The sequence below is a fragment of the Phoenix dactylifera genome, chromosome 1, assembly GCF_051530095.1.
Source record: "Phoenix dactylifera cultivar Ajwa chromosome 1, Ajwa_hap1_PhDact_Kaust_v1.1, whole genome shotgun sequence".
Classification (NCBI taxonomy): Eukaryota; Viridiplantae; Streptophyta; class Magnoliopsida; order Arecales; family Arecaceae; genus Phoenix; species Phoenix dactylifera.
The window spans coordinates 33,348,519-33,366,172 of NC_143190.1; the positions used below are offsets into that span (position 1 = coordinate 33,348,519).

A 17,654-nucleotide genomic window follows, 5' to 3' on the forward strand; every position below is an offset into this window, starting at 1 on the left:
AAATGGTGAGTTAGGATTGACTGTTGAAACCAACATCAGTACACGGCACAAAGCCACACTAGTGCTTGGTGCAGGCACTAATGCAAGACTGATCTGAAACGTAACAGAAACTTGTGGCTGCCACAATGAATAAAACAGTTTACTTTTCAAAGTAACAAGGTTTACACAAATAATTTATGATTTCTATACATTCATCTTAACTTTTGTAGGATAACCAACCATAGCCGTTAACTTAAATTCATGACCTCAAGGACTATAACATGTTCATATTTTATGGAGTTCATATCTAGCTCAGCTTAACTAGTGGACTCTAAAGGTATTCCTTTATTTTGTCAAAAGCTTTCTGGCGGGCTTCATCCCATTTTCCTGGGTCATTTTTCTTTAGAAGCTTGTGTATAGGCTCGCAAGTGGAGGTTAATTAAAGCTAAAAGCGATAATGGTTCAACATCAGGGCAACTCTGGAAACAGAACCTGAAGATGCTTCAATGCCAAATATCTTTGATCAAGACAAACATGTTGCAAAATCAGGAAAATTTGTTTGACAAAGGAAATTCAGTAAAGAAAAGTGAAAGATCACTAGTGAAGGAACATATTGTCATAATAAAGTGCATCTAAATCATATTCCAACCACAGTTCATCACAGAATCAATCTAAGAGGCTCAGTTCATCACAGAATCAATCCATGAGGCTCTTTCGAGAGGAAAAAGAAACATACAACTTTAAGCTGCAGCAACTCCAGCATCTTTAATAGATTCACGCCACCCATACTCCCTTGCTCCATCCTTGTCAACAATCTTGATCACAAAGTTTGGTGGGGCAACAACCAGTCTAGATCGGATTTCCATTATGCACTTGTCTACCAAATCAATTGCTTCTTCTAATGACATCCCGCTGCGATAGTGTCGGTCCATCATTGATAAGGAAAAGTAGGATCCATAACCAAATGCACCCTTTTCAATTTTGTGCAGAGTTGCAATGTAGTCGATGTAGTAAAGAGATGGCCCAATATCCTTGTCATAACCAGCCAGTAGAATGTTCACAAAATATGGATTCTGGGAAACCAAAAATGCAAAAGGTTTACCACATTGGCATGCTCATATAATAGCTTAAAAATAAAAGTTACTTTATATCAACCAATTTAGGCATACAGGATCTTTTTTTTGCTTCACTCAAACAGAACTTTGTTAGACCACGTTAATGGTCCTGGGCTGTCACCCCGTTAGTGGCCAGCTACTCCCAGGGTTCCTGATTGGGTATTGAGAGACTTGTGCAGACTGGACAACCAGGCCTTCAGCTGTCATATATCAAAACAAAGATACCAGCAACTGCATGCCTAATGTGATCTGGGCTGTAGCATTTGTCCTGTTACCAACTCTTGCCCTTTTTCTATCAAATAGGTGGATCGAATTCATGTTGGTTAACATTTATAAAATGCCATAAACAACTGATACTGATACCATGATTTACACCAGTGGTGACAAAATATTATGACAAAGTTTCATACTAAGAATGGTATTATAATACTGATACCAGACCAAACAGGAGAAAAAGATGACGTTTCTAATAAACAAGTACAAATATCGGTACCAATATCATACTTTTAGTATGTTGAATTGTTGATGCTAATGTAAGTGGCATAACTAGTGCTAATGGTGATGCTTTATCACAACTAAAGCTAACAAATATGATAACACATTGAAACTAATCTGATGCCGATAAAAAATAACAATAATGGCACCGACAATGGAAAAGTTACTAATTTCCCATGTTACCTCATATCAAGCAACTATGCCATAGAAACCACACCATACTAAATCCAAGTAGTGGTAACACAAATAATAACACTAAGCTGAATGCCTTTGCAGAAAAGGCTTTGATAGTGAGTAGTGAGTATAAACTCAAACTGCTAATCTATAAGAGAAGAAAAGTCTTTGAAGGGTTCCATGGTGTCACAAATACCTAGAAGTTGTGAAACCATTAGCATATGACAACAGGTAGGGTACCATCATGAGAGAGATCAAAGCTCCAAGGATAAATGCAAGGTAGTTCAGATCTGCATAAATTACCATCGATAGTTTTCTTACATAAATTTCATTTTTATTAAAAACCTATTTGTTGCTGCATTCAGCATACCTATCTTATCCGATCTACCCATGCCAACCAAGAAGCATTGACGCAGTGGTTGGAAAGTGAAAAGACACCCAACTTTGCATACAATGAAACAATATAAAAGGCAAGCTACTTCAGCAAAAGGACAGAAGAAAAACATCCTGATCATGATGCATGCACCATCAAGATGTGTATAATAACACAAATGTCGTAAGTTACCTCACAACTCATACTCTAGAAACTCATGACTCATGACTTTGAACAAAACTGTATTTTTAAACCAAATCAATACAAGTCACTTGGCTGGATCTTCTAATGGATCCAGACAAACATAAAGTTTTGTAGATAGACACAGGATCCGCCATTTAAACAGCACCTCAAACATATCATCTTTCATCCACGTTATTAAATCAGTCAGGACTTCATTTTTATTTTTGTGCAATGCCATAGAAGCACATAAGCTATGTGAGCAACAGATTCAGAGACCATGCATGAATTTCTTTGTATCTTAAAGATACCATGGTCCATCTCATAGGAACTTTCAAATTCTTCGGTGTCAAATGTCACCTTGAGTTTTTATGTACCCATTATTGATAAGATACCATTGAACTTATGCCCTTTTTTTCTCAGAATGCTTTTACTCCTTGACCAAGACAACTGAGACAAGGTTTGACAGTCATGGGTTGTACTTATATCTTTAGAATGCTTTTACTCGCATTAACTTTTCAAACTATATATATATATATAATAGTCAAAGCAAACAAACACTAGCACCAAAACTACTGGACATACGAAGGCTGATTCCTTAATACCAACAAAGAACTCATTCTTCTTTTCAGCAAATTATTTACAGCACATGACATGATGCTCAGACTTAAGAATTATGCCAACAAATCTTCTGTTGTCATATTTCTAATAAAAGAAATGTTAGGTTATTTTCTCTGCTCTTCTCTTAATTACAGATTTATAATCAGGAATCATACTCAGGGCAAATGCTTAGACCCAACTCTGCAGAATAAATACTCATCTTTAGGAGCATAGCCTCACATGAAACAAGTTTTCCAACCAGGAAAATCTGGAACAAGAATGAACGCAAGTTCAATAGAACTGAAAAATGAAAACGAGATGCCAACACAATCGTTGAACTCATGATATATTTGGTATTTTAGCTTTCATGCTATATTCTGACTTTAGACACACAGAGCGAAGATTCATGGCATTGCAGCATTGGAGATGAAAGATGATAGATGCATCCTTCCATCACAGTACAGTCACCTGTTTTAGGGGATATTCTTTGGCAGACATCACTATGTATGTGACAGGCATATCATAAAACATCTGGAAGGCTTCATTCCTACTACCAATATTCTACTGATTCCATGAACTCTCACATGTGCAAAGTATTGTAAGCCTTTCATGCAGTGCGCATGTAAGTATATGAGTGAGGAAAGAGCATGGAACAATTTTATGTGTCACAAATCTCATTCCATCGGTATCAACCAACACAACCGATATGGAGACTTCCTTATATGAAGACTGAACTGGTTGACACATATTATGAACTTAATATTATCCAAATCAAATTTACTACATGTAAAACAGTTAATGGTCCAGTAACAAGATACTCACAGTTTATGCCACTGGGGTAATAAAAATTAAAACTTAATCGCAACTATAGATAAGACCCTAACCAGACCCCTTTTTCCTATAAAATGATACAAGGCATGTGCTGATATTAGTTCATAGCCACAAATGTTGTCATGCATCTTTTGTGTTAAGTCAAACAAAAATGTACAAGCATAACTAAAAAAAGAAGTATGTTGTGCACAAAAAAGAAAAGAAAAGAAAAGAGAGAAGAAAGAAAGGACTTAAAATGGATTAGATGGAAGTACAGGAAGTAACTTACAACAGCTTGCGCTCACGCAGTGAGCAGCTAATTGAGAGTATTTTTGGTTCTTAAACAGCATCAAGTGCCTTAAAAAACATAACTTTTTTTTTTCATGATCTTTATGTACTAAGGAGAGAGAGTCTTGTTTGGTAATCGTATTACACGATGAGGATGATAGGCTCAACCACAAAAATATGTATGAGAAATAGAAGAATTTATGAAAATTAGTTATAACCATAATACTTCATGACACATGGTCTGAAAGGACTTTCTCTTAATACAAAGAGATGCAAGCCTTAATCGGCATGGCTTAAGCTACACGGATTTTCCATTTCATATAAGAGAAGCAAATTCACAAAGAAGGTGATGCAACTAATGCAGCAAAGCTTCATCTACTTTATCATCTGTGGTATCTAGAATGGCATCATTTGCATATGGGGGATGGCAAGAATGCATATGGAGCAGAAAGAGATGACTTTACACCCATGGCCAAATTCAACGGCAAAGGTCATGATATAAAAATTTAGACCATTGGATACAATCTACAAGGCCTAAGGTGCCTATAAACAAAAAATTATATGTATTGAAGGCTCCTTGCCTATGCATCAAGTCAACCAAATCAATAGTGTTTAAAGGAACAATCTAATGTTTTGATTATGGAATGACTTGATGCATAGACAAGGGTCTCCCAAGACACAGGCAAGGAATCTATAACCCATCCAGTCAATGTCTCTACTACATCGAGGTCAAAGGGAATGCATGCAAGAAAAGAAAACTAAACACCCTTCCAAGGTCTTAGCAAGTTCCACTAACTTTGAATATAATATTTATATCAAAATTATAATGGTAGTACTAGGTTGAAAGCGAATCAGTTTTATGTTAGTTGTAATGGTTTCATGATGAACTTGAAAATTATTTTCAATGAAATTGTTCAGTTGCATTATTTGAACATGCAGTATCCACAAGTGATCCTTCAATCAAACATTCTGGATTGTTGTTTTAATTAATAGCGGGCTTAGTAAGAAAAACAAAAGGAGTTTATCAGGAATTCCAACTTTAAAGGCCACATTTTTACTAATGAATAGTTTGAACTGATTGGAAAAATCTACAATTCTATTTGAGATATTAGTGTTTAAATGAAATTGCAAGTGAATCATGCATGCTGACTCTTATTTTTCTGATATAAACTTTGACGACCAGACTTGCATTCACAGTAAATTTAAGTAACTAGAGAACTACCACAACAAGGATTTGCATCATATTCTTCTTATTGAACTCTCACAATCCATCTAAAGGAATATCATTCATATCAGTCAATTAAATTAAGTTCACAGGCAAAAATTAAATTTCCCTTTGGATTTTTTTGCAAAAGATCTCAGTTATAGTCGAGGGATAAAAAAATGGGAAAATTTATATTCATCTGTAGTAAGCAAGCAACTCTAGAAACTACATCTTCTTAAATGCCAGCTTGCATTTACCGCATTGGACATCAATGCTGTGATACGCCCCGTGCGATTCGACATTCGCAGCAGAATTCGCACGGAACGTCGTTCATCGCATGAACGCACCTCAGATCGTAGAATACAAAAATTTTTCTGGATCCAAATCCAGAAAATCTTTGAACTCATTAGGGAGGAAAGATTAGGATCCGAAGAGGGTTGATTAAGATTTATAAAACTGAAACAAAAATCAGAAGTTATAGATTTGAACATCTTATCTTCAAAAATTCTGCAGGTGTAGAACACCGCAGCGTGATGATCTTTCTAGGTTCCTGGTTAAGCCGCACATGTGTCCGGCCTCTATAGGTATCCACACGAGGATCTAATCATCTGAGATAGGATCTTACCGGAGTGCTAGCTCCTTGCAAAGACCTCTCATGACTATCATAATATTGGAAGATAAAAATCTGCTGCATACCTCTTTGAAGAAGAACGCTTTCTTCTTCAACCTTGCTCGCAATTAAGGGAGAGATGGAGGTAGCTTTAATCGTGGATCTTCCTTGATTTGATGCCGTGGAAGAAGAGGATGCAGAGGACCCTCTTACTGTCGTGGGAAGAAGGAAGAAGGGGGCTTGGCGTGAGGAAGAACTCCTTCTTCCTTGCTGCCGTGTGGAGTGCTCTTCCCTTGCTTCTTCTTCTTTTCTTTCCAACGCCTTGGAGGAAGAAGAAGGGCCTTCACCTTGCTGCCATGAGAGAGGAGAAGGTCTCCTCTTGCTGCCGTGGAGGAGAGGAAGAGGGTGGAGGTGTGGGGAGGAATTTCATAAAGAAGGCTCTCACACGCCTCCTATTTATAGATGAGGGCCCTAGGATTTTCCAATTTCTAATCACATTAGGACTTGATTAATCTCCAATTCTTAATCACATTAGGACTTGATTAATCCCCAATTCCTAATCACATTAGGACTTAAGCTAACTCCTAATCACATTAGGAGAATTAATTGGGGTGCCATGCATCCTACGACGCCATATGGACTTTAAAATCCGCATAGTGTGAACACGACTTAAATCATATTCATCCTACGTTGACATGTGGACTTTAAAATCCGCATATGACTTATGGCATTTAATTTAATCCTTGATCTAATCAAGGTTGACCCAATCATGAATCCAAATCAATTTGGATCGAACCCAATTTGATTTGGCTCATTAAATCAACCCACTTACAATCCAATTGCAATCAATTTTACTTAATTCTTCTTCCATTAACTCACTAACACTTAATGGGTTAATTCAATCACCAATCATATTGATGATTGACTTCTATTGTGATTCCAAATCACAATTATGATAGTCTGACTAATTAAATCCTCTATGTGTGTGATCCCGTAGGTTCTATTCTGACTGGTAGTGAGACATATTGAGATCTCCATCTCAATATCACTGAAACTCCTTTCAGTGGAGTGAAACAATTTCAGTTCTACTCTTAGGGTTCATTGATCACCAAGTGAATGCCTTCGAGTCTCACAATCCACTAGTGACACCTAGCAGTATGTGATGGCAACCAAGTAGAATGGAAAATCTAAACCTCTCGGTGCAGTTAGCGTATGATACAGTCCCTCTATCATGGATTCCGACATGACGAAGGTTATGGATAACTCGTCAAACCCCATCGTCTGTCTTATGCCTAATTTATTCGACTTCCGGTTCGAGATATGAAAAACTTTTTTTTCAAAATACTTGGCCAGAAATTTATCGAACTCAGTCTCATAAATCACATAAGATCACTCCTAATCTATCAAGGTCGATAGATCCCATCTAGATGCAACCCTATTCCAAAATGAACCTACTGCAGCCAATCCGCACTACAAGGATCCGAATGGCTAGGGCCTAAGTTCACATGCTCGTCAAACTACAGCAACCCCACAGTGAATAGCTGAGGCATCGCAGGTCAAAGGACCAGTCATACAACTGACGAGTGGATAGACATCCATGTGACTATTTTCTTTGGTTACGCTCAATATCTTGTTCTCTAATAAGTACTTGCATAATCACTCCAGTGTCTCTACACTATGGACTCAAGACTCATCCATCTGACTAAGTGATCTGTGCATTAATCTCATCGGATCGATCATCGTCCCTCGTGATGGATCCATCGATCAGAAGCATTTGAAAATTAATATCTAATGACACATACCTCAAATTCTCAACTTCTTGAGCATATGTGTTATCATCTATCAATTTCTTGGATGATTTATGAACACATACAAACATGAATCAAAAATAAATTGCCCAATCTTATTTATTAATAAGTGTCAAATTACAAATTTATGCCCCCAGATTACAAATATGCGTCAGCAACATTGGCTTCTAGGACATACTTCTAACAATCAACATCCAAGAAAACAACATAATAACTCCACTACTTCCTTGTCAAGAATCTTTTGTTTCCATATCATCCAATAAATAATATTTTCTCCATTGCTTAAGAGAAGCAGCAATAACTACTTCCCCCTGTCATAATCTAACACCACCTTGTTTTCACACAAGAAGAGAGAGAGAGAAAATCTCAACCCAATTGGAACAGGATTCTTCCGAATCTAAAGAATAGTTTTTCTAAAATAAAGGAAAAGCCATTCTAAACTCTCCCTCCCCTGTTCATTTGTCTCTTCCATCTCCCTTTCCCAATGCTCCTCTTCCTTAGCTTCTCCTCATCACCGTCATCACGACCTTGATCCCACCCACTTGGTTGTGTCCTTGCATTCCAACACCTCCCCTGCTTCAATGTTTTCTTCATCTACCCCCACCTAGAACCCCTTTTCTTCATCCTCTTCTTCCTCATCAGCATCTCCTCAGCCTTTCTTTGTGCAAAGGAAGTGCTCCAAAGGAAGAAAAAGAAAAACCAGAACCGCAAGGTTGTTTTCATTTTGAGATTTGTGGTGCCATCTACATTGAGTCTAGACTCCTAACCTCCTTGTCTAGGATTATGTCCTTGAAGTTAACTGCTATCTGATGCATTGAATCTGAATTCACTAATTTGAGGCACTTGAATAAACAAGGAATAGGCTGTTGACTACACCAAACTGCTCTTCTGGTTATGATCTCCCAGTGATGTTACAAGAGCCTTCATTCTATTGATTTCTTATAAGCTTTTCTTAATTTATGTTTTGGGACTTCATAGATCTTGTATTTAGCCGCTTTCAACTTCCTACTAGGTGAATTTGAGACTTTACATGATTTTTGTTTTTGGCTCTTTTTCAAGGTCAACGAAAACAAAGAATAGTGAAGAGAAGATTAGAAAAATGAACTGTAGCACTAAGGGATTAAGATATGGTCCTTCGCAGGTTTAGAAATCTCATCTCGATTGGACCATGAAGCTGATTTTCATTTTTTCCCAATCTGAAAGCTGCACAAGTGTTGCTTTATGTGCGGAGGACATGGTTATCACAATCGCAATATATTGCAACCTAAATGGCTTCCTTGCTTAGGAAGCGAATATGACAAACAAGTGATGCTACCATTTTCATTGAGCAATGGTCTGGTTGTTTACATTACTGCTACTACTAGACTTGATGAGTAAGTGCTGGAGTGAAAGTAATTAGTGTGATAACCATTGAAGGAAAATGAGTTCAAGCAGTTTACAAATATTACATTCATGTAATTAGGGGAACAAGCGGTCTCTAGTAAGAATAGGAAGGTGTTGGAGGTACAAGATAAGCATAAAGGAGAGAGGTGACTGGAATCCATTTCTCCCAAATATAAGGGTGTGAGCATTTCTACAAGTGTACAAGAATGTTACCACCAATGAGGAAAACAATCAAAAGAGTTCAATACAATGTAACATAGACCTATATAAAATAATTTTGGCTAAAAATATTAAAGCATTTAGAAAAGATTAGATCAATGAAAATTATCAAAGATTATAAAATAAGATGCAGCTCAGCCATTAGATCTATGATCTAATGGTTTTAAAGTTTATTCACTAGTCAACGTTATAGCCCTTGAAAGCAGGATTAATGGGATAGTGTGGGGTGGGACAGAAGAAAGGTAAGAAACCTGGAGCTGCCAATCCTCTGTCTGTCATGTTTCTCATTCTCCATTTCTCTGCTACCTAAGAATGTTCAAGGACAAGAAACGATGGTGCTCAAGAGAAAGCTCGAGCCCATAGCCCCTATACTCATGACCTTCTCCAGTAGTCTAAATCTATCTCCATGTATGGCCTCTCAGATTCAATATGAGATTCGATGATATAGCTTCTTTGTTCTGTTTGAAAGTCATCTACTGCTCATTTTTATTTCTCAAATTTTGATAAGCAAAAGTCTTCAATGGCTCTTGTTGCACTCAGTCACAATCCCCTTAAAGAGCTTATGATAAGCAGCATGGCTCTCTCTTGAAGATGAGAATGGAAGCACCCCATTTTCTATTCTCTACTCTATCCTTATCTCCTTTTCTCGAATGCTTACTCCATCTTGACCCTATTCGACCTGTTTTTCATCCATCCAGTTCTCCTTCCTCCTCTTTGGAACCCCAAGGAAATAGAATCTCATGATGAAACTTTTCTGAACAAAGCTTATAACTGAGCCTAATTAAGCGAAGCACAAGTCAGATCAAAATTAAATGCACTGAGACTGAGCCTGGCCTTGTCAACTCAAGATCAAGAAAAGCTTGAGCTAAACATATATATTTTGGAGCTAAGCTCAAACTAGCTTCAGCTTGCTTGTGTTTGACTTATTCACACACCTATATATAATGTTACGTCTGAAAACTTATTGAAGAACAATTTTAAAACCCAACCCCAGAAAGAAACAAAAACTAGAGAGCTTGACCATCTCAAGTGCATATTATCATTCCATCCATGTCTATAACATCAAAACTCTCCATAATTAAGGAGCCCAAAATCGCTCCCAAACCATCAACTCAACAAATTGAATACCACTATCAAAAGGACTACCTAAAAAATGAGTGGGAGGGGGCTCCAAAATCCCAAATCTATTAGGGCTCGTTTGGTTCGCGGAAAAAGAAGGGGGGAAAATGTGGTCAACGGAAAAGTAATAAAATGCCTCTTGTTTGGTTGGAGTTTTCAAAGGAGAGAGATGGAAAAGTTCTTTTCCCGGGGGAACGTAATTCCCACGTTTTATGGGAAAGTCTTTCCCATGAGGAACATGGGAAAGTCTAATTCCCACGTTTTATGAGAAAGTCTTTCCCATGAGGAACATGGGAAAGCTACTTTCCCATGAGGCAAGAATCAAAATATTTTTTTTTCTCCAAAAAGCCCCTAAGCTATGACCGACCATCGCGATCCCTCTCCTCAAACCCTCCTCCATCGTAAAAGCCTGCTCATCTTCCTCTTTCCCACTTCGCTCTCTCGATCTCGTGGGTGTTAGCTCCGACGAAAACCTTCGGAAGAATTCGAGTTCTACCAGTCTCCTCTCGAATCCAAAGAGGTAAGCATAATTTCCTTTCAACTTTTTTTTCATGCAATCTATTTTTCATGATAGTTGGGTTTCATCTCTCCGATTCGATGTTTTCCTCCCGATTTCGGAGTATTCTACAGATTTATGGTCGTAGGTTGATAAAGATTTCCCCACTTTTTTGTTTTGTGGAATTCCTGGTTTATGGTCGTAGGGATTTTCTTTCTCGTTTTGGAAGGTTCTGGGAGGGTTTCTTGCTCTGTTTTTTGTCTAACCGTGACCAAAAGGAAGCAAAGGCCGGGAGGATTTCTTGCCCTGTTTTTTGTCTAACTGTGACCAAAATGAAGCAAAGGCTGGGAGGGTTTCTTGCCCTGCCTTGTTTTTTGTCTAACCGTGACAAAAGGAAGCAAAGGCCGGGAGGGTTTCTTGCCCTGTTTTTTGTCTAACCATGACCAAAAGGAAGCAAAGGCCCCATATAAAAAGGGAACGGGAGCTGGATACGAGTCTTCCCTCTTGATGGAAGGGACGTGGAGAGTTTCCTGGCCTTATTAGAGTCCTTGGGAAGTTGGGGACAGTAGTTCTATCTAGGGTGGAGAGAAAGAGAGAGGAGTCCTTTGGTTGGCTTGATACACGTCTGAAGCCACTCTTATCTTTCATCCCTTCTCTTTTTTGGTTCTGGTCTTGGTTTTCCTTCCCTCACCTTACTCCTGATCCAGCTGGGCCATCAGGAAGAAAGATAAGGGGATTGGAGATGGACTTCTTGGAGGGTGGAGATTCTTTTAATTTTCTCCTCTCGGTCTCTTCTCCCCTCCTGGCTGGTAGAGAGAGAAAAGGAGGGAGTTTGGAGATTGAATGGCTGCTGTGCTGTGATGTTGCAGTTGCCGCTTGGGTACTCACTTGAAGGGGATGGTGGGATGGGACAAATTCTTTTTATTATAGAGAGGTCCCTTTCTGAACAAATTCTTTCCTTTACCTTGGCCATAAAGTGCCATGGGATTACCTTTTCCTATTCTGCTCTTGCTTGACATTGTAAACAGTACTACTATCTCAGTTATTTAATCAGTATCATTGGCCCTTCCTTTAGCGTAAAGGAAACTTTTTTGGTCTATGCATTCCTTTATTTTGATCGGTCAAAACCAACATATTTATAGATGATTTAATTATTTGTTGTAATACTTTTTGCTTGCTTATGGTAGTTATGGCTCGTTTATTTGTTTCTAAAAAGAAGAAGATGGCAAGTACCATTTTGGTAATATACACAGAGATGATGTTGATGATGATGTCAATGATGGCCAAGATTCTTGAAACTTTAGCACGAGTAAATGTTAGGATTCCTAGGGAAATGGTGTAGGTTTTTGATATAACACTTGATGAGAGGGTGATGAATAGAATAGCTAATCTTAGGCTTATGATAATGGAGAGTGATCAAATTTGTATTGATCAACTTAGAATGGATAGGAGGGCATTTTGGAAGCTTTGTGAAATGCTTAAATCGATTAGCAAATTGGAGGGGAATAGAAATGTTCAAGTGGAAGAGATGGTTGCAATATTCCTTCACACCCTAGGCCATTACTCAAAAAATAAAGTTATGCAATTGTACTTTCGTAGATCGGGTGAGACAGTAAGTAGGCATTTTAATGTTGTCTTGAATGCTATCTTGAGGCTACATAGACACTTGCTAAAGAATCCTGAGCCTGTCACAGAAAGATCAATAGATGAGAAATGGATGTGGTTTCCGGTGAGTTAATATTACATTTCACATTTTTAAAGACCATATTTTGGCCTATTAAATTGTTAAAAGTACTGATTATTATATTCATACTTGCATTGTAGAATTGTCTAGTGCATTGGATGGTACCCATATTAAAGTGCCAGTCTCGGAGAAGGACAAACCTAGATATCAGTCGAGAAAGAATGAGATTTCTACAAATGTACTTGGCGTTTGCTCACAAGATATGCAGTTTATTTACGTGCTACCTGGATGGGAGGGGTCAGCACATGATAATAGAGTCCTTAGGGATGCCATTTCTCGTAGAAATGGATTAAAAATTCCGCAAGGTAATTTTAAGTCTAATATTACAGCTATTTTTTACTTACATGAGTAGGATAGCTATTTTTTTTCAGATTTCACTTTTTTTGTATGTTTTTGAATGAGTAGGCTATTACTACCTATGCGATGCTGGGTACACAAATTCTGAAGGTTTCTTAACTCCATTTAGAGGTCAAAGATATCACCTCAATGAGTGGAGACATGGTCATCAACCCACTACACCAGAGGAGCTCTATAACATGAGGCACTCAAAAGCTAGGAATATAATTGAGAGATGTTTTGGCCTATTAAAGATGCGATGGGCAATCCTTAGGAGCAATACTTGGTACCCTATTAAGACAATGTGTAGGATCATTTATGTATGTTGTTTGCTGCACAACTACATTAGAAAAGAGATGTCTGTAGATCCTATTGAGGCTTTGTACAATGAGGAGTGCTCTCATGGCAATTTTCCACAGGAGCAGGGTGCTTATATTGAGTATATTGAGTCATCTGCATCTTGGAATGCATTCAGGGCTAATCTTGCTGCCGAAATGTTTGAAGAGTGGCAGCATAATAGAATTTGAGAAAAAATTGTGATCTTTGTTGTGTTTAATATTTGGGGCTCTTAACATTTGTATGAACATTATGTGTTATGCTGTAATCCTTGTTTAATATTTTCCTTGCTATGTTATAATCTTGTGTTATGTCAAATTCTTACTTAATAGTTCCCTTGTATCCATTCATTTAGATAATGCAAAAGTAAGATCATATCGTGAGATTGTGAATGTATAACTATTATACATTGTAGATTGTGAATGTATATCTATAATATATGAGATTGTGAATGTAGATATGAGCACCTCAATAGCTAGAGAAGCATCAACAGGAAACAAGAGAACAAAGTGCAACAGAAAATGGAGTTATGTGGAGGATGCAAAGCTTGTTGAGGCATTGGTTGAGTTGGTAACCCGAGGAGGTTGGAGGGGCGATAATGGGACTTTTAGGAGTGGGTATTTGCAGCAATTGGTTGTGGACTAATAGAAGAGAAGCTTCCTGGGTGTGGACTGAAAGCAACACCACATATCGAGTCTCAGGTCAAGCTCTTGAAGAAACAATACAATGCTATTGCAGAGATGTTGGAACCTAACTGCAGTGGATTTGGGTGGGATGACATCAACAAGTGTGTGACCTGTGAGAAGGATACTTTCAAGGAATGGGTTAAGGTAAATTGGCATTATAAATTTGTTTATTTTTTCTATGAATACCTTTCATACATGTTGTGTTACTTTTTTTCGTTTTTTTTTAATGCAGAGTTACCCAAATGCTTAAGGTATGACGAACAAGCCTTTTCCTCATTTTGACGACTTGACTAATATCTTTGGAAGGGATCGTGCTACCGGAATGGGAGCTGAAGCACCTGTAGATGCTGTTGAAGAAATAGAGATGGAGGAGCAACAGTATCCGTACACATCACCAGCTATCAATGAGAGCCAAGAAGCAAATAGCAATTTTGTTGGTCAGAATGTTAATATGAATACTCCCTAGACAGCTACTAATACTGAAGTTGCAGGTCCAAGTAGGCCAACCAGAGCTAAGAAAGCTAGGCATGAGGCCCTTGAGGTTGTGAGAGATCTTACATCTGAGATGACTAAGGTAGTAGGCATGATGGCAGCTGCTGGAGATCATATTGAGAAATTGGCTCAATGTTTTAAGCACGAGTCTGAGATTGCAGATAGAAAAATGACAGTGGTCTCTGAGGTGATGAAGGTGCAGGGTCTTTCTCAATCTGAGATTCTTAAGGTGGGCAGAAAAATTGCAATGGACCCACTGGAGACTGATTACTTTTTCAGTCTTCCAGATGACTATAGAAGGGCATATGTTTTAACTCTTTGCTAAGAGTTTCAAAGTGGGATGTAGCTAAGTTGGGTAGGGTTTGTGTATCTTTTAGGGATATTATGTATTGGGTAGCTTTTTGGTATAGGCCTTATTGATAACAATGGATGCAAACACTGCTTTTGGATCAACTACAAGTTTATGTTTTGCACTTTCTGTATGTTGTTTCTTGTTTCGTATATTGCTAGGTGCTTACTTGTATGAATTTGGATGGTTAGTTTAATGGATAACAATGGTTATTAATATCCTTCTCTTCATGAATTATTATTGATCACTATCATCATGATTTGGGTAGGTCAATGGACGTTTTGGGGAGAATATATGTGCTTGCAGCCAGCAACATATTTGACTTATAATGACTTGCTACCTTCAATGATGCAGCGAACCATAGTTGACATTCTTAACACATTAAGAATGGCTGTCAGGCCAAAGATTTAACTATGGTGGCTTCTAACATGAAGTGTGAAGATGCTTCATCCAGCATATGAGTATTCATGTGACCATGTTGAGATGACCAGAACCTCAGTTTTCAGAAATCATTCAACAGACTAGTATGTAATAAAGGATAAGTTATACTTTGTTCACAGAAATATCAACAAATGGTGAGGATAGCATATAGTTCTTCCTTTTTCTTCAAGAGAAAGAGAACGGCGAGATGCATCGCATTTTAAACTTCATTGGTAGCAAATAGTTTTCGCTAGAGTGAGACTTGAGGATTTCAGGTAGGCAATTTTGTTGTAATTACCAATCATAACTCGTGCTAGATCCAAATTTGATGTTAGCAAAGCTACTTGTCAAGGGACTAGAGTATCGCATTTTTATTTTTTCCTAAAAAAGTCCTTCAACATTAAAGAGGCATTAAAGACCTAATTTTTATTAAGGGTATAATAGGAATTACACATAACTTTTCCAAGAAAGTGGATGGTCAACCAAATATAAGCGCTCTGGAAATCTGTCACTTTCCCATTGTCAACCAAACATGCCAAAAGTACTTTTCCAGGCATCCTCTTTCCAAGAATCTACTTTTCAGGAATCATATTCTTAGGAAAAAATACTTTCCGCAAACCAAACGAGCCCTTAGTCATAGCAAAACCTCATCACTTGTGACTATGAACAAAATAATTATGCCAAAATGATTAACCTTTTCTATATTTCACAATATCATGCCTTGAAAAATGATCAAAGTTTTTCTATTAGCCATAAAGATATTGTGAAGAAATAGAAGTTACTTTCCAATCCAATTGTTAAGCTGCGATACATGAACCATGATGTTTTCTATATGTCATCTCATTGCATCACCACTACACGGTGCACAGTCACAAGGAAATAAGAACATGCACAAGCTAAGAAACATTTGATGAATCAAAACCAAAAATCTCCACAATATGGCCCAGAAACCATGATTAAAAAAATAGAGAGTCTAGATCACAACTTTTCTCTAGCAAACTCTTTCTAACTATCCGATTCCATCAACAGGAGTTAGACAGGCATCCATTCAATTTTCATTATCTCACTTCATCCCATTAACAAGTCACCAGAGTTTGTCTTTAGTATTTTCAGTCTGCTAGTAAACACTTACTTTCAGAAAAAAAAACCCAACTATGTATCTCAAAAGTTGAGATCCTAAATGCACATCAACAGCAAAAACAAGCATTTTGATATCTAACAACATCAATTTCTCCTTTTCAATCATAAAATACATGAAATTAACCACGCTAATGTTCAATTAATTATGCGTCAGATAATTGCTTCCCAAAATATAATCATTTTTGTTTAACAACAAGTAGACTGCACAAAAGAGAAGCAAGCTTAAATTCATAACTTTGTCAGATATTCCTCCCAAATAATTTAAGTAATAACACTACCACGTCTACCGAAATCAAACCCTAGAATTCGAGCTTAACTACATACGACTACACTAAAGTCCCAGATAACCGACTCCCATCAAGAGAAGGACCCAAAACCCCAAATGTTCGACAGATTACAAAAGAAAGAAACCCTATAGAAAGGGGAAAGAGAGCGAGTGGCCTACCTTCCGGAGGGCGATGGCGAGCTCGCCACGGGTGAAGTTGGCGGTGGCGGCGGTCGTGAGTGGGATGCCGTTCCGGAACTGGTAGAGGTGGACGTTCTTCTGGATGTACTCCGTGAACTGCACCCTGCCATCCACCATCAGAGCCATCGATTGAGGAATGAACGGACAAGATCAAGTCAAACATGTCAGGGGAGGAAGGAAGGAAGGAACGAACGAACGAACCGGTCGCCGCCCTCGCCGGAGGCGCCGAGGAGCTTGTGGGAGTCGAGGATCATGACCTTGTCCTCGTTGGATTTGTGGACCAGGATCGAGTGGACGGCGGATGTGTCCGCCGCGATCAAGGCGAAGCCGTCGCCGACGAGCCCGAACACGCACTCCATCGCCGCAAGCCGAGCGGTGTGCGGAGAGATTTGCAGGGAAGAAAGACGAGGGCACCCAGGGACCCTTCGAATCCACTTGAGGAACGAGAACAAGCGAATCCAGCGGCCCGGCGGCCCAACCTAACGGGACGCATACCATGTGGGCCTTGGTGGGCCCCCTTGGGTTGCTACCGTTATTTGCTGCCGATTCCATGATTTTTTTTTTCATCAACTTATTTACACTAAGAAATACGCGCATGTGGATTCATCTAAATACTGATTATAATACAAGACGATCAAAATAGATAAAGCATATCTACTACATTTTTTTATAATATGCATATTCATAATATTATTTATTTTAAACATTTTAATTGATTTTCACCTAATAGTAAATATTGACCCAGCTATATTTTAGAGTTGTTCTTTTAATGAAGAAGTTCCATGAAAATTTTGTAAATATTTTGGTAATTTATTATCAAAGTTTGTATCTG

General features: G+C 38.2%; 1 protein-coding gene across 1 annotated transcript; it reads right to left on the bottom strand.

The window, feature by feature from the left end:
* Positions 1-580: 580 nt before the first annotated feature.
* Positions 581-17,272, bottom strand: PBD2 (20S proteasome beta subunit D2). Its single transcript, XM_008776888.6, has 3 exons — positions 17,024-17,272; positions 16,802-16,925; positions 581-1,052 (listed from the first exon to the last, which is right to left on the bottom strand). The coding sequence occupies exons 1-3, from the start codon at positions 17,179-17,181 to the stop codon at positions 720-722; spliced, it is 615 nt and encodes a 204-aa protein (XP_008775110.3). The 5' UTR covers positions 17,182-17,272; the 3' UTR covers positions 581-719.
* Positions 17,273-17,654: the final 382 nt, after the last annotated feature.